We start from the raw sequence: 25490 nt of genomic DNA, 5'->3' as shown, positions 1-25490 counted from the left end.
GCTAAAATCGCTGACAAATTTAAACTTAAGGAAAAAGGGTTCTTACAAAAACATTTAAAAGCAAACACACATCAAGCTGGTTGTAATGACCAATTCTCCAAAGTAATGTGGCATGTTTAACATTAGTCTTTGACTAGATGACTCAGTGCTGGAAAACAGCACTCTACACAGTCAGCTTTCTTTTCTTGGTGCAGCAAAAGCCAAGCCAAACAATGTGATATACAAGGACAGACTCTTGGTGCCATTGCCTCCCTCCTGGTAGAACTTGAATCCCCAACCTTTTGACTCAAGAGGCAAGAGCATTACCACTGAACTAAGTTCGTGGATTGCTGGTTTTCACAACATCCAAGTGTACAACGGTCACACCCACATTATTCTGACAGCTCTCAGTCTTCCCATTCAACATTCTCAGTCTTGGTTTAGTGATGGCAACAATGCCCGAGTCAGTACGTCATGGTTACATTAGAGATGCCAGCACAAACTTTTAGTTGCAAAGCTCGGAATGGTGCACCATCAAAAATGTCTTCTTTTGGTTGAGCCTTTATACTGAGGTTCCATCTGCCCTCTTAAATGGGATCATTGGACTTGGGGGCAAAAGTAGGCCTCTTGGCCCTTCGGACCCTACTCCACCATTCAATATCATCGCTAATCTGGTTGTGGTCTCAGCTCCACTTTTCTGTGTGCACTCCACAACCCTTGCCAAACAAAAAATGATCCAACTCAGCCTAGAATAAATTTAAAGACCCAGGACGGAATTCTCCGCTCCCGCACGGCATCGGGAAGGCCGTCGAGAACTCGGCCGAGTTTCACGATGGCCTCGGAGGCCGCTCCTCGCACCCTATTCACCCCTCCCCCCCCCCCAGGGGGCTAGGAGCGGCGCTCTGTAAATCTTGGCCGCCGGGCCTTGACGCTTGCGTCAAGGCGGCGCGCCAAGAATGCCGCGACGGCGGCACCTAAGTGACGTCAGACGTGCATGCGCAGGTTGGCCGGCTCCAACCCGCACATGCGCGGTTGCAGTCATCCCCTCCGCTGCCCTGCAAGACGTGGCGGCTTGATCTTGCGGGGCGGCGGAGGGGAAAGGGTGCGCCTCTTGGAGACGCGGCCCGACGATCGGTGGGCACCGATCGCGGGCCAGTCCTCTCCCGAGCACGGCCGTGGTGCTCACTCGCCTCTCCGCCCCCCACAAGCCACAAACGAACCTTTGGCACCATGTTCACGACGGCAGCGACCAGGTGTGGTTGCCACTGGCGTGAACAGGTCAGGAATGGCAGGCCGCTCAGCCCATCCGGGCCAGAGAATCGCCGGTCGCCGTGAAAAACGGCGAGCGTCGATTCTCCGAGCGGGGGGGGGGGTGCCAGGGCGGTGTGTCGTGAGTCGCCTGGCCCGCCCGCGATTCTCCCACCCGGCGTGGGGAGCGGACATTCGCGCCCCCAGTCTCTACTACCTTCTGGGGAAGACAATTTCACAATCCATGACTCACAGAGAAAATTACTCCCGATCTCAGTCTTAAAAGAGAGACCTCGTATTCTTAAACCATGTCTCGCCCCATAGGAAGAACCATCTTCGTTGTATCCACGCGATCCAGTCCCCTCAATATCTTTTGTTTCTAGAATCATAGATCATTGAACTTACAGTGCAGAAGGATGCCATTCGGCCCATCAAGTCTGCACTGGCTCTTGGAAAGAGCACCCTACCGAGGCCCACACCACCCTATCCCCATAACCCAGTTACCCCACTCAACCAACCCCAAGGGCAATTTTGGACACTAAGCAATTTAGCATGGCCAATCCACCTAACCTGCCCGTCTGTGGGAGGAAACCGGTGCACCCGGAAGAAACCCACGCAGAGACAGGGAGAACGTGCAGATTCTGCACAGACAGTGACCCAGCAGGGAATCGAACCCGGGACCCTGGAGCTGTGAAGCCACAGTGCTACCATGCTGCCCCTCCCATGAGTTTAATTATGACGCAATGCACATTACCAGGTCTTGGATAGCCTGCTCCCTGGTTGGTTTTAGATTGTATTGCTCGAATAAGTTGTCCCCAAAACACTGAATTCATTTTCCAGACTACCTTTGTCAAACTGATTCTCCCAATTTACATGAAGGCCAAAAGTCACCCATGATTATTGTGGCACCTTTTTACATGCCTCAATTAATGCTTCCTGTGCACTGTCCTATAGTGTAACTACTGTTAGTGGGTCTATAAACTACTCCCAAATGTGACCTCTTACAATTACTATTTCTTATCTCAATCCAAACTGATTTTACATCTTTATCTATCAAGCTTGAGTCTCACCCCCACAACCCAAAAGTTGTGCAGGTTAGGTGGATTGGCCACACTAAATTGCCACTTAATTGGGAAAAAAAGAATTGTGCGCTCTAAAATTTTTTTTTTTTTTATAAACTTTATCTATCAAGACAAGATTATCTCTTAGACTAAGCTAATGCCATTCTAAGCTAATGCCATTCTTAATTAACAGAGCTACCCCTCCACCTTTCCCTAGCTTCCTATCTTTCCAATAAGTCAAATAACCTTCGACATTTAGGATGCAAAAGATCGTATTACACCATTCGAAGAGCAGCAAGGGCTTACTAACCAACATTTAACATGAAAACCCCCCAAACAAATTGGTCATTTCAGTCACTGCTGCTTACAGTATTTTGCCTACATATTAGCTGTAATTTTCTCACATCACAACAGTGACGACACTTCAGAAGTATCTCATTGGATGCGAAGCACTTTGCAATATACCACGGTTGTGAAAGATGTTACATCAATCTAAGTTTTTATTTTCTTGTCCTAAAGGATTTCCACTCCCTAAATGTACAGCTGTATGACAACATGCAATGTAAGATTTCATTTAAAACAGTCAAAGCGTTGTCATCATGCATTCATCCTTCAAAGTGAGATGCTTCCCAAGCTCAAGGAACATGATCAGTAACTCAATGGCTTGTAGGAGACAAGGTGCTCCCATGGATCATGGTCACAGAGTTGCCTAAACAGCAGCTAAGCACTACAACTTGTACAGCTCCACTAAAGTGACCATCATGAGAACCATTTAAGTCTTGAAAGGGCAGTTGTATGTTCCCAATTATGTCTCCAGCATAGTCATACGTTGTTATACCTGCCAGAAATTTGGACAAAACGTTTGGACCACTTCTGGCAAGGTTTCTCTCAATGCTTTAGAGACATAGACACATGAAAGAATGCATCACCGCTGAATGTATTCCTTGTTCCTGCAGCAGGGGAGGGACATCAGAGCATAACTTTGGTTTTCTCTCTGTACAATCTACAATCCTCTCTAAACAATCTAACTGTCACCACTGCCTTCATTTTTCCACCCCACACCTTCCTACTGGGTTTAACCTGAGGTGGGTGCAGAGGTGGGCAAGTCGACAGCAGACAGGCAACCTGTTGGATTCAATACGTTCCCCCAGCCTTCAGACCCACTGGTGAGGAAGCACCAAATCCATTACTTGGTCTTCACTTCATGTGTGCAATGGCATAGCAATAAGGTAGTTATATATCAAATTCAGTCCGAGGCATGAGCCAGATTGGAAACTCGTTGCAAGTCGTTGGAAATATAAGCAATATGTTATTTCTGCAGGTGACACTGTGATAAATATTTTTAATGTTAAAAGTATCATGCTGCGTAACACAATAGCTGCAATTTTATTGTGAGTATATTTCCCTTCTATCCTTCCTCTCCACACCCCCACCCCCTGGACAAAATGCATAACCTAGTCACTTTGTTCTTAGAAATCTCTCAAAATGCTTTGAACATTTTTTCAGTAATCACTTTTTCTTGATAACTACAATTTTAAAATAAAGGTTTAACCAAAACTAAAGATAGAAAGATTACATATTTCACAATAACATGATTATATTTAGTCACTGACTTCATTCAAGATTCAGTGCTCAAGTTCATCTTCCGTCATACTGCCAAACCTAAGCTTCCCCCCCCCCCCCCCCCAAACCACTGAGACCCCGAATCACAGGACACTCCCAGCTGCTCCTTTCCATTCTGGTAATTGCCACAATCTCCAACCCAATTGTACAAAACCCCAAGACCATCTCCAGATTTTACCAAAACACAACAGTCCAAGAATAAACCCTATTCTCACTCTGACATCTATATCTAACACTTACATAACATCTGGCTAAGTATTTTTATTTAAAATGTTGTAGGATAAGATCTGCATAAGTAATGGAATATATATAAATAAAATATTCAAGCCCACGGACTTAGTTTTCACAATAATGGGCAGGGTTGTGGAATTAAATCCCCACAGCACCAGTAAAATATCTCAGGATACTATTTAATAAAAATAGATTTTGTCTCAGCATAAACGTCTATGTTGTTATACAACCACAAATCTTCGGACCACATGACCACAACATCAAGACTTACAACAGTATGGGATTCCTGTGTCACTGTTGGTCTTGTCTGAACCATTTAGCCAGAGGCTAAAAATATAACATTATACTTATCTTTAAATCTCCTGAACAGTAAATGGTGCCACTACCCTTCTAAATTTGCATCTCAGCAATGCTGCCAAACATATAAATATATTTTAATAAAAGCAAAGTACAGAGGATGCTGGAGAACTGAAATAAAAACAGTGATGGGAAAATTCAATAATGAACATTGATGGGGGGAGGTATGAACGGTTTTAGCGGGCTTAAAAGTAGATAAATCCCCAGGCCTAGACGAGATACATCCCGGACTACTATGAGAGGCAAAGAAGCAGATTGTACAGGCTCTGACAATAATTTTCAAATCTTGTCTGGCCACAGGAAAGGTGGCAGGACTGGAGGACAACTAATGTGGTACCGGAGTAAACCAGGAAATTACAGGCCCGCGGGTCTAACTTCAGTGGTAGGGAAATCATCAGGAAAAAATCTGAAGGACAGAATTAATCTCCACTTCGGAGGGGTAAGGATTAATCAAGAATAGTCAGCATGGCTTTGTCAAAGGGCGATCATGTCGTACAAATTTGATTCAATGTTTCGAGGTGGTGACTAGGTGTGTAGATGAGGGCAGTGAACTTGATGTCGTTTACATGGACTTCAGTCAGGCTTTTGACAAGGTCTCGCATGGGAGACTGGACACGGAGGAAAGAGCCCATGGGAGACTGGACAATGAGGTAAGAGCCCATGGGATCCAGGGTAGTTAGGCAAATTGGATCCAAAATTGGCTTAGTGGAAGGAGACAAGAGGGTGATGGTCAAAGGTTGTTTTCGTGACTGGAAGCCTGTGTCCAGTTATGTTCTGCAGGGATCTGTGCCGCATCCTTCGCTGTTTTTAATGTACATTAATGATCTGGACAAATGTAGGAGGTAGGATCAGTAAATTTGCAGATGACAAAAAAAATTGGTGCATAAAATTATGAGGGTCATCGATCGGGTAGATAGGAAGAAAGTTTTTCCCTCAGCAGTCAAAACCCAGGGGGCATAGATTTAAGGTAATGAGCAGGAGGCTTATAGCATACGAGAGGAAAAACTGTTTCACTGAGGGAGTGTTAGAAATCTGGAACACTCTGCCTGAAAATGTGGTAGAGGCAGGCCCCTCACGACATTTAAGAAGTATTCAGATGAGCACGCAAGAATCATATTGGACTTGAAACATTAACTCTGTTTCGCTCGCCACAATATATTTTACTTGTGGTAGTGCAAAATATCAATGACAATTTCCCCTAGGTCTTCCAGAGGGGCCCATTTTCAGTTTGCTGGGCAGATAAAAGTAACTGAAACCAATTTCTCTACTACCTGCTTTCCATAAGTTTCCTTTTGAAATAGTCACCCACACTGTTGATGCAAAATTAAAATATTCACCCCAATTAGCTATAAATATGCAGGTACAGCAAGTAATTAGGAATGCAAATGAACGTTGGTCTTTACTGTAAGAGGCTTGAAGTATAAAAAAAGATTTGGTACAGCTGTGCCAATTGTTAAGGAATTTGCAAATATATTAAAAGTCCTGCATTGAGCATGCACTTACTTCCTGTATCACAAATAATTTTCTTGTTGACCTGGCAGAACAGAATCTGACCTGGGCACCATAAACTAATGGCTTTGATTATACACTACATTGCTTTGCACCAGTTATAAAACAGTGCATCGCACATTTTCCCAGTGTCTGCGTGGGTTTCACCCCCATAACCCAAAAATAGTAATAGTAATCTTTATTACTGTCACAAGTAGGCTTACATTAACCGCCTCACGGCGCTGAGGTCCCAGGTTCGATCCCGGCTCTGGGTCACTGTCTGTGTGGAGTTTGCACATTCTCCCCGTGTCTGCGTGGGTTTCGCCCCCACAACCCAAAAATGTGCAGAGTAGGTGGATTGGCCACGCTAAATTGCCCCTTAATTGGAAAAAATAATTGGGTAATCTAAATTTATAAAAAAAAAGTAGGCTTACATTAACACTGCAATGAAGTTACTGTGAAAATCCCCTTGTCGCCACACTCCGGCACCTGTTCGGGTACACAGAGGGAGAATTCAGAATGTCCAATTCACCTAACAAGCACGTCTTTCAAGACTTGTGGGAGGAAAGCGGAGCACCCGGAGGAAACCCACCAAGACACAGGGAGAACGTGCAGACTCCGCACAGAGAGGACCCAAGCGGGAATCGAACCTGGCACTGTAAAGCAAGTGCTAACCACTGTGCTAACGTGCCGCCAATATGCAGGGTAGGTGGATTGGCCATGCGAAATTGCCCCTTAATTGGAAAAAAAAAAATTGATTGGGTAACAATAAAAATAAAACAATGCATCATCGATTCAAAGCGAGGAACCTTACAGGGCACCGGCTAATATATTTTATTTTCCACTCAGATTGTGAGCAGTGTATATCAGAGAACAATAAATATTCTACCCCAAATAAGGTTCCCTTGTGTGCATTCAATCACAAAGATCCCCCATTCCCATCTCTCCAATGTCACCAGACTCTGCTGACCTCAACCCACCTGCCTCTGAAAACCTCGCTTGCTTTCTCACCTCCACACTCTACTTCTGTAAATTTTATCTCATCCACAATTCTGATTTCCATATCGTATATTGGACCAAGTTCTGCTGATCACTTCTGCTCCTATTCCCCTACATTGGTCTCCAAAAGTTTCAAAGTAAAAATTCGTATTCTTGTAGTTAAATTTCTCCCATGTCATCATCCTTTCCATTTTCAGGCAGTCACTTCAGCATGACAATACGAACCTTTGTTTTCTATGATTCATCTGCTCATCTGTTTTTCAAAAACCAGCACAAAATTCATTTCTATCACCAACATTTTAGTCACCTCCCAGAATCTACCCTCCCTTGGTATGGCATATATTTTCTAATGATTCCATGATGCATCTTGGAACACTGCTCTATGTGTTTCAATAACACAAGCCGTCTTTAAGACAAACTCAAAGATAGTCGAGGTGGATAGAAGATACATGGGGGCCCCTTCTAAAGAGTTGTTGGCAGAGAGAAAGAAGTTGCAGAGGCAGATTGAAAAGTTGACGACGGGAAGGGCAGTGGTGCAGCCACGGAGGGCAAGAATAAGAATACGGGGAGAAGGCAAGCCGCATGCTGGCCCACCAGCTGCAGAGGAAGGCAGCATCCCGCAAAATCTTAATAGTGCAAACAGAGATTGGGGTGTGTGTGTGTGTGTGTGTGTGTGTGTGTGTGTGGCGTCAGAGCCGGGGAGGGTAAATGAGATGTTTAAGGTGTACTACAAGAAGCTGCACGGGGCGGAGCCAAGTGGAGGAGCGTTGGGGCTGAGGTAGGTGAATGGCAGTCTCAGGAGGATGAAGTCAGGGAAGGCTCCATTCCGGGGGAATTTTATAAGGCGTGCGCAACGGAGTTGGCACCGCATTTATTGGGAATGTTTAGTGAGGCATTGGAGAAGGGGGAGCTGCCAGAGACGCTGTCACAGGCTTTGATTACGCTAATCCCAAAGAAGAGGAAGGATCCATTGGAGCATGCGTCGGATAGGCCCATTTCGCTGTTGAATACTGATGTAAAAGTGCAGGCGAAGTTGAGGATGGAGGGATGTGTGCCAGAGATCATCGCTGAGGATCAAACGGGTTTCGTAAAAGCCAGGCCGCTCTCCAGTGACATCAAGAGGCTGATAAATGTGGTTATGGCTCGGTCAGTGGGGTGGGTGCCGGAGGTCATTGTCTCCCTGGATGCAAAGAAGGCGTTTGATCGGATGGATTGGAGGTATTTATTTGTGATTTTGGGTAGGTTTGGCCCAAGGTGGGTGCGTTTGCTATATGTATCTCTGCTGGCAAATGTATGTACAAAAGCGATGAGTTCATGGAGTTTTGGGTTGCATAGAAGCACGAGACAGGGGTGTCCGCTGTCAGCATTGTTTTTCGCGCTTGGCAATGGCCCTTAGCGGGTCTGTGGAGTGGCAGGGGATTTTGTGTGTGTGTCTGTGTTTGTGGTAAGGGAGCACCAGGCATCGTTGTACGCAGACGACCTGGTGTTGTTCGTGTCGGACCCGGTGAAGTGTACGGATAGGATTATGGGAATATTGGAGGTTTAGCGCCTTCTCGCGCATAAGTTAAATGTCGGGAAGAGCGAGAAGTTTCCAATGAATGCGACGGGGTTGGAGGCCAGCTTGGGGATGTTGTCATTTAAGGTAGCTCGGGAAAGGTTCAGGTATTTGGGGATTTAGGTGACAAGGGAATGAGATACGATGCACAGGTGGAATCTGACAACGTTGGTTGAGGAGACATGGGGGGATTTTAAGAGTAGGGATACATTGCACCCGACACTGACAGGGAGGGTGTAGGTGTGAAAATGAATGTTTCTTGACAAAGTTCCTGTAGGGTGGGGCCTGTTATGGAGGCAGTGGCAAAAAAAAAAAAAGGGGGGGGGGGGAAAAGAGAGAACGAAAGTTGGCACTCCTGAACGTGCTGCACTACTATTGGCCAGCAAATGTGGAGATTTGGGTTCTGGGGGTGAGACCCACACAAACACAGGGAGAATGTGCAAACTGGGTACACGGAAAGTGACCCAGGATCGAATCAGAGTCCTCAGCACCGTGAGCCGGCAGTGTAAACCACTCCGCCACCCCTTACACAGAGTACATATGACCCGGGCGAGGACGAATGGATTATTTTAAGGGGTGGCCGATGAGTGCAAGAAGTGTGGACGAGGGCTGGCGAATCATGCACACATGTTTTGGGTTTGCAAGAAGCTGGAGAGATACTGGGAAGCGATGTTTGGGATGTTATCTAAAATTGTACGAATGGAGGTTAGGCCGGACCCAATGGTGGTGCTCTTTGGAGTATCGGAAGTGCTGGACGAGAGGATGGCCAATGTCGCGGCCTTCTCCTCTCCAATTGCCCGATGAAGGATCTTGCGGAATTGGAAGAAGGATGCGCCACTGGGGCTGGTGGCCAGGCTGTTGGACCTGTATGACGTGCTCTAATTGGAAAAGATTAAATTTGAGTGGAGGGGTTCGGCGGAGGGCTTTGGGACACGGTGTATATGACGATGTCCATCGTGGTGACTGTGGAGGAGGAAAAATTGCACAAATTGTGTACTGTGACGTGTGGAGTGTGTTGTTGTATATGTTACTGTTTCTTTTTACCTATGTTTGGAATAAAACAAACTCAAATGAGCAATAAGCACCCCAACAATCAGTGAGTCTATCCAATAAGTAATTTGTTATAACCCCAATGGAGGTCCAGACAGTTTGACCTCCCCGGAAAATGAACTTTAAGGGGGTGGAGCTTCACCCCCAACTCTCAAAAACCCCAGCCTGGGTGCAGTTTGGGGAAGGAGACCTTTAGGGGAACGGAGGAGTTTGGATTTGTATCCTAACAAACGTCGTTCGTTAATTTCTACCCATTTTCACTGCATCCTGCTTACCGCGGATTCAAGATAATTATTTTACAGATTCTCAGGTTGAAATAGCGTGCATGTGCTGATTTAGCGGATCTCAGCCAGGGTAACTGCTGGAGTCGGTTTATGAAGTGGCATTAATAAATTTCAATGGGCAGGATACTACTCGTGATTCCTACCCAGCTATCGCTGCTGACAGTAGTGACAAGCTTAAAATTAACCATAATGTGCCAACATCCCTTCACATTCTAGAGTAAAGTGACAGACCATCAAGTCTGACAACAAAGGAAATAGTAGACCATTTGGCCTGCTCTGCCATTCAGTAAGAACATGGCCGGTCTGGTCATGGCCTCAATTCCACTTTTCTATCTCTTCATCCCATAACCTTAGACATGCTTGGTGATCAAAAATCTGTTCAAATCTGCCTTGAATATATTCAACGACCCAGCTGCCAGTCCTCTCCGAGGCTGGAGAGAAGTCCACATCATCCCAGTATTAATTAACAAACTTTTATTCTGATGCTATGACCCCTGGTTCTCAATTCGCCCACAAGGGGAAACATCCTCTCGGTATCAGTGCTGTCAAGCTCGTTCAGAAACATTTATATTTACATGCGTTCATCTCTCATTTTTCTAAAACACCAATCAGCCCAACCTGCTTAATTAACTTTATCTGAACTGTCTTCAATGCAAATATATCCCTTTAAATAATGAACAAAACTTGTAGAGTGCTTTAGGTGTGGTCTCACAAAAGCCTGTACAGTTGAGACAAGACCTACCCCTTACTTCCATACTCCATCTGCCTTGCAACAAAGGTCAACATTCCAGTTGCCTTCCTGATTACTTGCTGTACCTGCATGCTAACATTTAGTGCTTCATGTATGGGGACACCCAGGTCCCTCCATACTGCAGTATTCTGTAGTGTCTCTCCATTTAAATAATATTTTGCTTTCCTATCATTCTAAGTGGACATCCGCACATTTTATTCCATCTGCAAAAAATTTACACACTTTCAAAACTATCTATATCCATTTGCAAACTTAGTGTTCACCGTACAACATGCTTTCCTAACTTTCTTTGTATCTTCAGCGATTTGGCAATCATGTAGAATGTATATAGTTGAGGCCCCAGTACTGATTCCTGTTACACCCCACAAATTACGTTTGCCAATATGAAAATGACCCTTCTTTCCAGATTCTGTTTTCTGTTAGCCAATGCTCTATTCCCAATACCACGAGCTCTTATTTTGTGTGGCACCTACTGAATGCATATTGGAAAATCCAAATGAACTACATCTACTTGTTCCCCTTTACTTGCAATGAACCCTCGTAAATCTCCCAAACATAATTTCCCTTTCACAAAACCATGCCAATTCGGTTTGTATTAAGATTTTCGAAATGTATCGCTCTACTACTCCTGTCAGAAGTATTTCAAAATATTGGTCATTTGGACTTGATACTGAATGTGGTGATCACTTGTAGAATTATAAAGTAAGCAACGTAAAGTCACCATAGACCAGATGACCATAGGCTGCTTTCCCCTGCGGAGGGGGAGAGCTGACTGGTGGTGGATTAACGGGAGGATCACCACAACTCAGGCGAGGGGCAGGGTTGAATAACCTCAACAGGTACGTGAATTGAACCCGCGCTGTTGGCCTTACACTGCACCACGAACCAGTTGTCCAGCCAACTGAGCTAAACCGGCCCCCAATCAGTAGAATTCTATCCTGGTGAGAACTGGGAAGGAAAAGGTATTGGGAAACAAAGAAGTAGGGAAAGATGAAAAAGTAACTTTAAAAAAGGATTCTCACTGCAATCGAAGATATACACACAATACATTTACTTGACTATCAATATTAGGAATACCATAGAGATAAGTTATGTTATTGCAACCGAGTGATTCAGAGTCCAAAAAAGTGTCTAACTTGCACAAGTTTATTTATTAAAAAATTTTAAGTTACATCTGATATTGAAACAGGTTTTACATGTTATTAATTGGCCATTTGAAAGGGAATGACAAATGATATAACATCTGAAGTAAGTCAATAAAATGTTAATGAGTCAAAATAAAGTTAGAAATGGTGGAAACTAGTAGTTTCTCAAATCTGAACCAAAACGGTATGTTTCATAAAAAGTTCAGACAACGGCCTGGTAGAGGTCTATGAACAACTTATCACAAATTAATGCAAATACATTATATTGCTATGTGTAATTTCCAAATATTACCTTGTTGGCAAGTATAAACCAGTACTAAAACTTCCAAATATCTGCACCTGAAATATAATTTATTTAGCATCAGTTAAATGGTACACATCAGGAACACATTTCAATTAGAATCACAGTAACACCATTTGCAGCTAACTACATGATTTGTTAACATTTACTGCCCACTAGTGGATACAATGGAATTTTGAACTATTTTATAGGATTGCAAAACAAATTTGACAGAGAAAAAATATGTCTTAAGATCATGGAGACATTTTCTAGTGCTGATTTCTGCAACTACGAAAGTACAAAATACACCATCGACTCACTGACAGAAAAGAACAAAACATATATATATGCCTGTTGAGACTTTCCACGAGTAACATTGTTATATTTCTAACACAATTAAATGAACCAAGGAGACAGAAATATCAGTATTCACTCCTCTATTTGTACCAGATTTCTGATGTCTTTGATAAATAATGCCACCCTTCAGTACTTACATCAGCACTGGGCCAGAGTTCTTTGATGACTTTTTCTATCCTTTCAACTACCTCCATTCTCATGGTTTCCTCTTCATGTCGAGGTGAAATGTAGTTGTAGAAGTCAATAATTTCTTGATGAAGTCTGAAATGTTTAAAACATTTTTTAATATAGAGTTGCTCCAACAATACAATCTAATGACATTCATAAATATTTTTAGAAAACATTCATAAATATTTTTAGAAGCCAAGAACTGTGTGTGTTTGGCACAAAAGAGAGCGCCTAACTTCTTCAAGGCAGATTTAGTACTTATCCTTGCCTTGTTCCTGTTGTCATCTCGTCATCCCTTCAATCATTCATGGAATCTATTGACGGAACGACCTGGGTTTGATCCTGACCCTGGGTCACTGTGTGGAGTTTGCACATTCTCCCTGTGTCTTGCGTGGGTCTCACCGTCACAACCCAAAGATGTGCAGGGTAGGTGGTTTGGCCACTCTAAATTGCCCCTTACTTGGGAAAGTTTGCTGGTGCGGGGGGGGGGGGGGGGTCTTCTCTGCGCCGGCCATGGCAGAGCCCTACAGGGGCCAATCTACGGCCGGACCTGTTCCGTGGGGGCACTTCTTCCATGCTCCCCCCCCCCCCCCCCGCACCAGCAAATTTACCTGCCAGGTCCCGCCATGTGGGACCATGTCCAATCCACGCCGGCGGGACTGGCCTGAAACCGGCGGGCACTCGACCCATCGGGCCACGGAGAATTGCTCCCAACCGGTGTGGCGTTAGCCCCGCCCAAAAACCGACGTCGGAGAATATGGCAGCCGGCATCGGACAGGGACTCACGCCACCCCCCGGGGATTCTCCGACCCGGCGCGTGGTCGGAGAATCCCGTCCCAAGTGTTGGAAACATCTAGCATAATCTGCTTCAGTGGAGTTGGACTTTCATCAATGCCATAAACAAGTATCAAACTGGAATGAACACTGGCTATAACAAGCATGCGTGCTTATCGAAGATACTTCCACTTGTGACAGAACTACTATTCCATACCAACAATTTACTCCAAGCAAATAAAAAACTTTAATTGTACAGTAAAAATATTTACATCACAGAGGTCCATGGAATGTTTATAAAATGGTGACACGTAGCTGCAACATTCAAAATAAAAAGACTGAAGGATAGAACTAGAGCCCAGTCTTTACAAACTTAGCTTTCTATTTTCAACAACAGACTTCTACAAACATGCAGTTCCAAACTCAACCAAAGTGTAATCTGCTGTATACAATTAAATATCCAATTAATATTAACAGTACAAGAGCCTCAGCAGCAAAAACAATGAGAACCCCTGGACTATGGGAAGGGCAGAGCTTGCACATGATGTTATCTGAATACCAACTTATTACTATCAAACCTTACTATACTAATATTACATTTCAAGTAACATCTGTGCCACACAAGTGCAAGGCAATGATCATCTCCAACCAGAGAACCTAACCATCGCCCCTTGATATTCAATGGAATTACCATTGCTGAATCCACCACTATCAACACCCTGGGGGTTACCATTGAACAGAAACCAAATTAGACTAGCCATATAAATACAGTGGCTACAAGAACATGTCAGAGGCCAGGAATCCTGTGGCCAGTAACCCATCTCCTGACTCGCCAAAGCTGGTCCTCCATCTCGAAGGCAAAAGTCAGGAATGTGATACTCTTCACTTGCCTGAATGAGTGCAGCTCCAACAACACAAGAAGCTCAACACTATCCAGGACAAACCAGCCCACTTGATTGGCATCCATTCCACAAATATTCACTTCCTCCACCACCAATGATCAGGGGCACCTGTGTACACCATCTACAAGATAGTGCAGGAACTCATCAAGACTCCCTAGACAGCATCTTCCAAAGCCACCGCTGCTACCACCAGAACAACAACAGACACATGGGAACACCACCATCTGGGAGTTCCCCTGCAGGTCATTCATCATCCTTCACTGTCACTGGGTCAAAATCCTGGATCTCCTTCCCCAACAGCACTTGGGTGTTTCTGCACCACAGGGACTACAGCAGTTCAATCAAGGAAGCAGTACTCTGGCACCTTCAAAGGCAATTTGGGATGGGCAATAAGTGCTGGCCTAGGTAGCAACACCCACATCCTGAAATGAAATAAAATTTGAAAGGAAAATGAAATGAAAATCACTTATTGTCACAAGTAGGCTTCAAATGAAGTTACTGTGAAAAGCCCCTAGTCACCACATTCCGGCACCTGTTTGGGGAGGCTGGTACAGGAATTGAACCATGCTGCCGGCCTGCCTTGCTCTGCTTCAAAAGTCAGCTCTTTAGCCCTGTGCTAAAACAGCTCCGGTAAATGCATACTTAAAAAGGACTTAAGTACTTAACACAAATTTCCAGCAAAACACCATCCCCAGCAAAGCATTTTACTCTGGTCATATGGCATATTGGTGGTACTCTTGTAAGATCTGTTTTTAAGTGAAATCACTTCTTTTCACATAGATAACAACAAACACGTGCATGAAGAACGATAAATTTTGAATATCTGAATACCACTAACGCGATAAGCTTGGTAAAGCATCAAAACATGCTATTTGTAATCTAAACTATTTATTTTTGTAAAGGTTCCATTACATAAATAGGAAGAATCTATTTTACACAGCACATTAGGGGCTACATCACAGATAGTTTACAAATCCAATCACACAGCTAGCTTCAGGACACCTTCAAATACCCAACTAACTTGTTTGTAGACATCTGACACTGGGTGAACTATACGTCTTTTTAACAAGGAAATGGAAAATGAAAGGCAAAACCTTAAGTAACAATTTAAAATTAAGTATTGAAAGACAGGCAAAGCTGGCAAAGATATTGCAAGTTCTAAGAACAGCCAAATCAGAACTGGGAACTCAGCAAGTAAACCAACACCAACTATTTTATGATGTATAATGTTGGCCAAGTCACATCAGCATCTGCACTTTTACGGTATTAATTTTATTTTATTCTCAATTAAAATACAAGACAACAAACCATTCACCACAATCATACAGTTAAATAGTATTTGCCCTATTAAAATTGAAAACAGAACTTCAACAAAGCTTACATTTTAATTTCCCAGTTCCCGGGAGAATAGCGGTTAAAATTCGTTTGGTGGCCTGATCCACTATAGCACATTTTCACCTTTGCCAAGAAGCATGCCCAACTATGTGAATGCAGATTTTTAAAATGCATTTACAGAGGGAGAAAAAAATGTTCCCAATGTTTATCGTCATTCTAAACTCTTTTTAATTTATTTTTCTTAATTTATTAGTTTCCTTACTGTTGTAAATTATAATTTATGTCTTATAAAAGTACTACGTTCTGTATGTCTCAAATGAATGTATGGAATCCTGCACTTAATTTATCATTACAGTGTATTAAAAAAATACAATCACTTAAGTTACTTTTAACTCAATGACAATGCAAAAAAAAGTATATACTGAATGAATTCAGAACAATTTTTTGCTTTATCACTAATTCCTGTCAGATCTATAAGGATTGATTAAAGTTGGTAAAATCAAAGGATCCAGATGAAATGTGAAAATAGGAATATGAACGAGGCCAGTTTTCCTGTGTTAACATATTCAGCCAAATGTTTGGACAGGTGTGTGCTGGGAAGAGTGGCAGACAGACTCATTACGGAACATTAATGATTCCCTTTTAGTCTCTCCCAGAAACCTGCCACACAATGCATTGACTTTACCAAAGAAGGGCTTCTAGGGTCTCCATGAAGAGTCACCAATATGAGCTACTGGATCAGACTTCAACTTATCATCCAACCTGGAGAGACACAACAATTCCAGCACCATGGATAAACCGTGGAAGTGTGAGGACTGTGGGAAGGGATTCAATTATCCATCCTTGCTTGAAAAGCATCGACACAGTCACACTGAGGCCATTCATCTGCCCCCAATGTGGGAAAGGATTCATTCAGTCGTCCCACCTGCTGACACACCAGCAAGTTCCCATTGACGAGAGGCTGCTTAACCACTCAGTGAAATAACAATTCTAAATAAATTTTGAGATGGGCAGCACAGTAACAGTGGTTAGCACAGCGCCAGGGTCCCAGGTTAGATTCCTGGCTTGGGTCTGTGTGGAGTCTGCACGTTCACCCAGTTTGCGTGGGTTTCCTCCGGGTGCTCCGGTTTCCTCCCACAAGTCCCGAAAGACGTGCTGTCAGGTGAATCGGCATTCTGAATTCTCCCTCCGTGTACCGAGTTTGGCGACTAGGGGATTTTCACAATAACGTCATTGCAGCGTTAATGTAAACCTACTTGTGACAATAAAGATTATTTTTCAAAAGATATCTCAACACCAACCCCTGCTCCTAATTCTGGCAACATCCCAATAGATTTATTTTATACCGCCCTAGCGTGCTCATCAGAAGTGTCCGCAATTCCTGATATAATAACTAGTATTCCAGCCTTCCTGCTCCTATATTCTGCGCCTCAGCTAATAAAGTATCTAATATTGGTGACAGTGCTATCAAGTGGTACTTACTCAGCAACAACCTGTTCAATAACATTCGAGAATCTCAACATCATCGAAGTCAAGCAGCCTAGTTGATCAGCACCCATTCATCACCTTAAACATTCACTTCCTTTACTACTGGAGCACTGTGACAGCAAATGTGTACCATCCACAAGACTCAATAATCAGCCAAGTTTCCGTTGACAGCACCTTCCAAACCTACGACTTCTACCACCATGAAGCACAGTAATAGATATACTATCACCTGCAAGTTCCCCTACAAGTGACCCACCATTCCGACTTGGAACTATCACTGAGCCAAACTCCGAGAACTCTCTTCCTCCACTACGATGTCTGTACCAACCCTCTCTTTTTTGAACACAGTATTCATTAAGAATCATGTCCGCTTTCTTTTTAATTTCACCCTGCACTTTGCAAACTTGTGTTTTTTTCAGTATTGAGCTCTCAGCACCTCAACTGAGCTTTCCTTTTCTACCTTGACCCACTGCATATGCTTGTTGACATCCAGGAGTGTTTAGTTTTGAGAGTTCCAGCCCTTGTTCTTTATGGGTAAATATTGTTCTGAACCCACGCTATCTACTCCTTGAATCCCTCCTATTACTCTGGCACTGATTTACTTTCAAGTATCGGTTTCTGGTCCACTTTTGCCAAAATACTTTCAGCTCAGTAAACGAAACTGAAATTGGTGGAACAAAACAAAACAATGTTGGAGTGAACCAACTGTTTGCAATTAATTTTTAAAGGGACTGCAGACATGAGAATCAATCGCAATAAATAACCTTGTGTCAAATAATTATCAAAATGAAAACGGAGTATGGGAGATGAATGAACAAAAACATCAAGTTCTAGCTATATACTAGCTAAAAAAGTAGTTCTCCTAAATACATTTTAAAAATTCTGCACCCTCTGAACTTTTCACACTGGTTTTATGCCTTAATATTAAGGTGGTTAAAATTCCCTCTTATTACTGCCCTATTGTTTCTCAGCAATTTGCCTAAATATTTGCTCTAACTCCCTCTGACTGGGATCTTTATCACATTATATTCTAAGCAGTGTGATTACCGATTTTCTTTGTTGTTCAACACATGGCCTCATTTGATGCTGCTGGTATATTTATTCTTCCTTACTGCTATGATCATTTATTTAACAAATATTGCCACCCCATTTTTCCTCCTACCCACTGTCTAACCAGGAATGATGAACTGCCATTCCTACCATTCTTTAAGCTATGTCTCAGTAACAGCTACGATTGATATTTCCAAGTAGCTAGCTGCGTTCCCAGCTCATCTGCCTTACTCAGAAAGACTCTTTGTAATGAACTACGTATGACTAATCAGTGAAGAAGTTGTCTATTTTCCAGCCTGTGTTTTCCCAGTCTTCCAAGCTCACTTATTAATATTCTGCCAGAAAGCAAATTTCCAGATTTGCTTCTCTTCATTATCACCGGGGTTTCCACCTCCTGCCAAGCTAGTTTAAAAACCCTCTTCAACAGCAATACCAAACCTCCCATCAGGATATTGGTTGTGGCTCTGTGAAACACACACCTTCCAACTTGGACAGGTACCATCTCTCCCAGATTTAGTCCAATGCAGCAGGAATCCCAAAACCCTCACTCCTGCACTATCTCTCCAGTTATACCTTCGTCTGCACTATTCCTATATTTCTGTATTCAATACCATGTACGACATGGAGTAATTCTGGAACTACGTATTTTGAGATACTAACTTTTATTTCTTTCCAAGTATAGGGAAATAGTTCAACTCTAAATTTTCAAAATATTGTGTCTGTGGGAATACATCAGATTTACAGAATACATTCTGTGGATGTGACAATTATCAAACCAAACAGATATAAAGTCACTGACGCACGTTTTGCCTTCTCGCCTTGGTTTCCTTCCATTGTTTTCTTCCTTATGCCCCGCTGAGCTTTTGTTTTATAGTTTTTGAAGTGTACCAGCTTGATGTTTGCAATAAAACTCAATCTCGCACTAGCCCCGAACCCTCATCTCTTATTTGAAAAATAACAGATCCTACAATTTGGCGCTGCGAGCAGGGTCGCTAAGAGAGACAAGGAACCGAAGATCTGGACAGGTCTATTCCTGGAGGCAAGGAAACCTCTCTACTAAAATAAAAAGAGTTCCTGGCCATTGTGAGACTCAGTAATCCTCTTACGTGACGCCGAGCTTCTCCAATATGGTAGTCGGCTCAAGCCCCTAAGCAGACGTCTGGATTTTCATAGAATTTACAGTGCAGGAGGCCATTCGGCCCATCGAGTCTGCATCAGCTCTTAGAAAGAGCACCCTACTTTTTTGTTTAAATTTAGAGTACCCAATTAATTTTTTCCAATTAAGGGGCAATTTAGCGTGGCCAATTCACCTACTCTGCACATCTTTTGGGTTGTGGGGGGAGAAACCCATGGAAACACGGGGAGAATGTGCAAACTCCACACGGACAGTGACCCAGAGCCGGGATCGAACCTGGGACCTCAGCATCGTGAGGCAACAGGGCTAACCCACTGCGCCACCGTGCTGCCCATAAGAGCACCCTACTTAAGCTCACGCCTCCACCCTATCCTCGTAACCCAGTAACCCCAACTCACTTTTTTGGACACGGAGGGCTATTTATCATGGCCAATCCACCTAACCTGCACATCTTTGGACTGTGGGAGGAAACCGGAGCACCCGGAGGAAACCCACGCAGACACGGAGAGAACGTGCAGACTCCGCATGTGCAGACCGTGACCCAAGCCACGAATCGAATCTGGGCCCTGGAGCTGTGAAGCAACTGTGCTACCGTGCTGTCTGGCCAAAAGAAGCCACACGGCTGGAGTCTATTCAGAGATACTATCGCAGAGGAATAGAACAAACAGTTACCGACCATCGTCAAGGGCAGACAATCCCGGACGTTTCCATAGATGAGATCCTTCACCAATTAAAGGGGTATATAGAGCACCTGTTTAACTTATCCAAAACCTGTACAGAGATTGAGGAACGGTACAGTACCTCCAAAGGACTATGGTCCTTGGAAGATATTAAAAGAATCTGGGGGGGAAACTACCCGGATGGAAAAAAAAAGACCGAACCAAATGGTCCCTAGTCATTATGGGTCAGGTTCGGCAGCGAAACAAAATAACAAGTTAATCCCAACATGATCGTGCACTGACCGCTGCGAAAGAACATTTGAAGGCAGTAAGCAAACAGTTAAAAAGGGAAAAACTTAATCGGAAAAGTTAGAAGCCGAAGTAAAAGATGTTAAGTCAGAAGTTAAAAAACTTATATCAAACAGCAAGACAGTTTTGCGACGAACTAGAAGTCCCACCACCGGAAAAGCCAAATACACCCCTCAAATCCAATTTGTAGTCTTGCCTAGAAGATTAGAAGTGCAACAAAGAAAAGTGCAGTTACGTGAAGCTGGTATAGAAATCGAATTGGAGACCTCTAGCAACTCCAGTGGAGAAAGTCATCCGAAGGAGGCATCCTCCTCGGTGTGTCTTAATCCTCTGGGGAAAAAATGGGTTAAGATCAAGGCAGAAGAGTGGGCAGCACGGTGGTACAGTGGTAGCACTGCTGCCTCACCGGGCTGAGGTACCAGGTTCGGCTCTGGGTCATTGTCCGTGTGGAGTTTGCACATTCTCCCCGTGTTTGCGTGGGTTTCGCCCCCACAACGCAAAGATGTGCAGGGTCGGTGGATTAGCCACATTAAATTGCCCCTTAATTGGAAAAAATGAATTGTGTACTCTTAAATTTATTGGATAAAAAGACCAAGACAGAAGAAACCATCAACCCTATGGGCACGAAAACAACTAGAGTTAAACACGGCCAGTATTTTCAGCATGTCCCTGCGCACCCCGAAAAATTGATAAATGGTCTAAAGAGCTGACAAATCCCAAGAAAGTGGGAAGGATAATTTGGGAACAGTTAAAACATTTAAAAAGCATTCACAATCTCCACCCATTGGATGGAGTACAGATCCAAACAGTAATAGAACAAAAGAACAATACAGCACAGGAACAGGCCCTTTGGCTCTCCAAGCCTGTACCGGTCATGATACGATCCTTGACCAAAACCCTGAAGAACGAAGAACAATACAGCACAGGACAAGGCCCTTCAAGCCGGGAAGAGATTGTGTAAAGAGGTTTGAATCGCACTTGGGGACGATGATCAGCAATTACAGGCAGGCTGGACTGTGATCCAGCACTGGTTGCTGCTGTCGGCACCAGGAAAAACGGACTGGGGAAAGATTGCAGCTTGCCAGCAAAATGGGACGGAGGAAGTGTGAGTACGACGAGCGATTCCGATTTGTCTGGTCGGAACATGCGGGAATGCACGAATGCCCGCTAAAATGGATGATAGCACTTTCGGTCCTATGAAAGTTACTTTCCTTACTGGTTTAAGACCAAAATTGCAAAAATGCTGAAGATTACTCTGCCTAGATGGGAGACCAGAGAAATAACCGTTGCAGCATTGGTCGATCAGTGTAACCAGTTAGACCGGGATATGGTAGTTTTAAGTCATCAGAAGAGCTCAACCCATGCTCATTGGACTTGCCCCACATAAACTGACCATATCTATCTGGGTGGGCTCAGTGGGAGAAGCTCTCTTGGGAATGGATGTACCAACTCAATTGAATTCATCATTGTATTTTGAAGATGGCCAAGTCACATGCAGAAGGAGGAGTTGAAAGACCATCCAATATAGGCCAAAGATAAGAATGATTGCAGCCTACTCCATGTGGAACCAGCATCATTTACTGGGACTGCACCACCGTGCAGGAAACAGTATCCCATCAGCCCAACCACCATTGCTGGCATCTTGCCAGTTTCCCAACAACTAGAGGAGCAAGGAGTCCTGGTAAAAACACACTGTTCCTCTAACAGCCTGTAGGGGGCAGTATGGAAACCCATGGAATTTGAAACTTAAACATGCAATAATGAGCACAGGTAGAAAACATCCCATGTTCCAATTATTACACAATCATTCACAAGCCTAGTTTGAGGATTGGGAGGGAAGTACACATTATGCATGTATCATATTGAAAGAAAAAACTTTGAGGTTCAAATAATCGTAAACCAATTCATTCCATAATTTCAGACACCTTTGCCTAATTAACACGGCTCTGGTATTACAGAGTATGTAATGCAAACAGGCACACGGCTATCTCATTATAGATGCTTGTTATAAAAGGTCATTATAATTATTGACAGTTACTTAGGCAACTAATGTTCCACTTTCGAGGATTATTAGCCAGTTTTGTGCTCGAATACCGGTGTTGTCCAATACATTAGCTATATAACTAATCACATTTGATTTGTAGAATAAAAAATTAATAAGCATTGCCTTTAGGCATGTACTCTCAATACTCATTTCATATTGTTCATGTTGGTGTACTTTGACCCTTCTGTCCAATTGTTGGTAAAATGGCAAGATGGAAAGCAGAATGCGATTGTATTTTGATCATAGAAAATACGCCCCATACTGGGTTACTAAAGGTGGCACGTGTTTATTAAGTATACACCTGATATACATTAACCTGCACAATATAGGTAAAGGTGTTTCCTACTAATAGTCAGTCATGTGACACCACTTAAGCGATGTCACCATGACAGCAGTTTTGATTGAACAACACTTCTAAATTAAGCTTGCCTGACAGCAATAACTCACGTAGACAAGAAAAGTCTAGAATTCAGCATTAAGTTGTGATTGGGAGCAGAAAAACAGCAGTCTTGGTGGGGTGAAGGGAAATAAGTCAGCATCTTGCCCCTCAACCCTACACCATCAATCTGGTTGGCTGCCAGACTGGAAATGGAAGAAAATAAGGGCTGTCATTAGATTTGGAAATTTGCTCCAGAAAGAATCGGTCCATGCAGTACAGAAGGCATAACTGGAGGAAAAGGTTCTAGCCAGCCTTGCCTTCCTTCTTTAAGACATTGCTTGGCCCTACCTCTCTGACCAAGCTTTTGGTCTCTGCCCTAATATTTCCTTATATGGTTCAATGTCAAATCTGTTTGTTAATGCTACCCTGAAGTCCCTTGAGACATTCTATTATGAAACACAATCTCTGGTTTCAAATTATGTGAACTCTGAACCCCGCAGATGACACAAAGATATTGCAGATGATACAAAGATCTGTTGCGGGACAGGTAGTGTTCAGGAAGAAGGGAGGCTGCAGAAGGACCTGGACAGACTAGGACAGTGGGCAAAAAAGTGACAGATGGAATACAATGTGCAAAAGTGAAAGGTTATGCACTTTGATAGGAAGAATGGAGGCAAAGGCTATTTTCTAAATGGGGAAATGCTTAGAAAATCAGAAGCAAAAAGGGACTTGGGAGTCCTTGTTCACGATTCTCTTAAGGTTAACGTGCAGGTTCAGTCGGCAGTTAGGAAGGCAAATGCAATTCATGTTGAGAGGGTTAGAGCATTCATGTCGAGAGGGCTAGAATACAATAGCAGGGATATACTTCTGAGGCTATACAAAGCTCTGGTCAGACCCCATTTGGAGCATTGTGAGCAGTTTTGGGCTTGTTGGAAGGATGTGCTGACCTTGAAAAGGGTCCAGGGGAGTTTCACAAGAATGATCCCTGGAATTAAGACCTTGTCAAATGAGGAGCGGTTGAGGACTCTGGGTTTGTACTCATTGAGTTCAGAAAGATGAGGAGGGAATCTTAATGAAACTTACAGGATACTGAGAGGCCTAGATAGAGTGGACGTAGAGAGGATATTTCCGCTAGTAGGAAAAACAAGAACCTATGTCTTATGGTCAAATAAGTGGAGAAATTTGATACTCCTCTCACAACCTTCAGCACCTACTAAAAAAGCAAAAGGAGAACCACTGCTTACTAAGAGTAGAATTTTCCTGACCTTTTCCCAGTGTTGAAATCAGCTCTACTGGGCTGGTTGAAATGTACTGGAGCAGTTTATAAACCCGGACCAGCTGCTCTCATCTTATAAGAAAAGCGAATGGATTCAGGAAGCTTTCTGTATCACAGATAAATGGCTTCAAAAACCATCCTGTGATTGAGTCCAGGTCCACGCGAGAAGGCAAGCTGAATTGCCATGCAATGCATCAACAATTGGGTATTATATGCAAATATTTTTGAAATTTCTTTCATTACAAAGCCATCATTCAAACTGATGGAACTGGCCTTTATTTATTTAAATAAATGCGCTCAAGCAAATTATCATGGATTTTATTAGCATGACTGAAGAAAAATAGGTGAGAGATTTGCAACAATCCCCAATGCTCCCTCATGTTGTTATTATTTCTGTACCCTACAGGAATAGAAAATAGACAAGTATCACTGGTGACCCTTATTGAACAATGGCTGGGCTACTTTTACTTGTATGGTAAGGCGGTCATCTTGTCAGTTGACAGCTATCAGACCTGAGCAATGCCTGAGTGCAAGTGCAACAGAACTAATATTTTTACCAAACGTGATTAGCCATTTAATGCTATGAAAGTAAGTGTTGGCAACAAGTGATTATGCAAAATACTACCATGACATTCATACCAGGGGCTCTACAGGTCATCTATTCATCATTGCTGCTGCATGTAGCCACTATTACCACCAGGAGATCAGCTGTCATGGCATACTATACTCGTCTGTCTTTTCCCGTCCTCACACATCCACTGCAGTTCATCTGCAACCACACTGTGATATGTCTAGGGCGATTCCTCATTCTGCTGGCCTCCATTCTGCCCTCTATAAGATCTCTAAACTTTACTCTTGCAATTTTGAGTATCTCTTCATTTGTATTATGGTCTGTATATTAGCATTCATATTTCAACGGCTTCTATTTTCTTCCACAGATCTTTATTTGCTCTCCAGGTTTCTGAGGCACGGGAAAGTGGACAGAATGTAGCATCTTACGAGATTGTTCCTTGCTAAAATTATAATTAAACAAAATTACTTCTGGCTGTCTCTATCATTCTAACTTCTGTATTTGACTGTCCTTCTTCTGATGTCTCCACTCACATTTGCCACCTTTTGTTATCATTCGTCCAAAATAGACTTATCTATTTGTTGCATTGTGACCCATCCACTTCAAACCTGCGTTCCAGTTTCTTCCAAAGTATTCCTTCTAACCACAATTACTTGAATCTTTTGGTGTTCATACTCCAGCCATATTCTAAATTTTGCTTGATATTTTAGACCCCTGTTCGGATCAGCCTTACTGATTCTGCGAGAGTCATGGAACAATATTATTGTCTTAAGTTCTCCTTACCATTGGAGGGAGCTGCGCTCTATTTGCAGAACCAAAAACTAGTTTTTCAGTGCTTATAAAGGAGGCTGGATATCTGGAATGCTAACTGACATGGAAATTGCTTACAAGCACAAGGGAGTAAATGTAAGGAAGAGGCCCAAACAGACAGTTCAAACTGTCCCCACCAGAACCTTGAGCTATTGTGTGAATGACTGAGGAAGTATCCGAAA

The 25490-nt window shown here is 43.2% G+C and overlaps 1 protein-coding gene across 2 annotated transcripts in view; it reads right to left on the bottom strand.

Annotated features, from left to right (window-relative positions):
* The window catches only part of tent4b (terminal nucleotidyltransferase 4B), an 81067-nt gene that overhangs the window by 47243 nt on the left and 8334 nt on the right, over positions 1-25490 (bottom strand). For both annotated transcript variants that reach the window (XR_005461801.1, XM_038806686.1), the window contains exons 2-3: positions 12546-12669; positions 12064-12110 (exon numbers count right to left, since the gene is read on the bottom strand). Coding sequence is in view for 1 of the 2 variants with exons in the window: in XM_038806686.1 (XP_038662614.1) it covers positions 12064-12110; positions 12546-12669 (171 nt within the window). In the remaining variant the exon portion in view is untranslated. The remainder of the gene's footprint in view (positions 1-12063; positions 12111-12545; positions 12670-25490) is intronic.

This window comes from Scyliorhinus canicula, chromosome 9, assembly GCF_902713615.1.
Source record: "Scyliorhinus canicula chromosome 9, sScyCan1.1, whole genome shotgun sequence".
Taxonomy (NCBI): Eukaryota; Metazoa; Chordata; class Chondrichthyes; order Carcharhiniformes; family Scyliorhinidae; genus Scyliorhinus; species Scyliorhinus canicula.
Note: the sequence above shows the minus strand (reverse complement) of the source record. Positions and strands in the feature narration are given on the sequence as shown.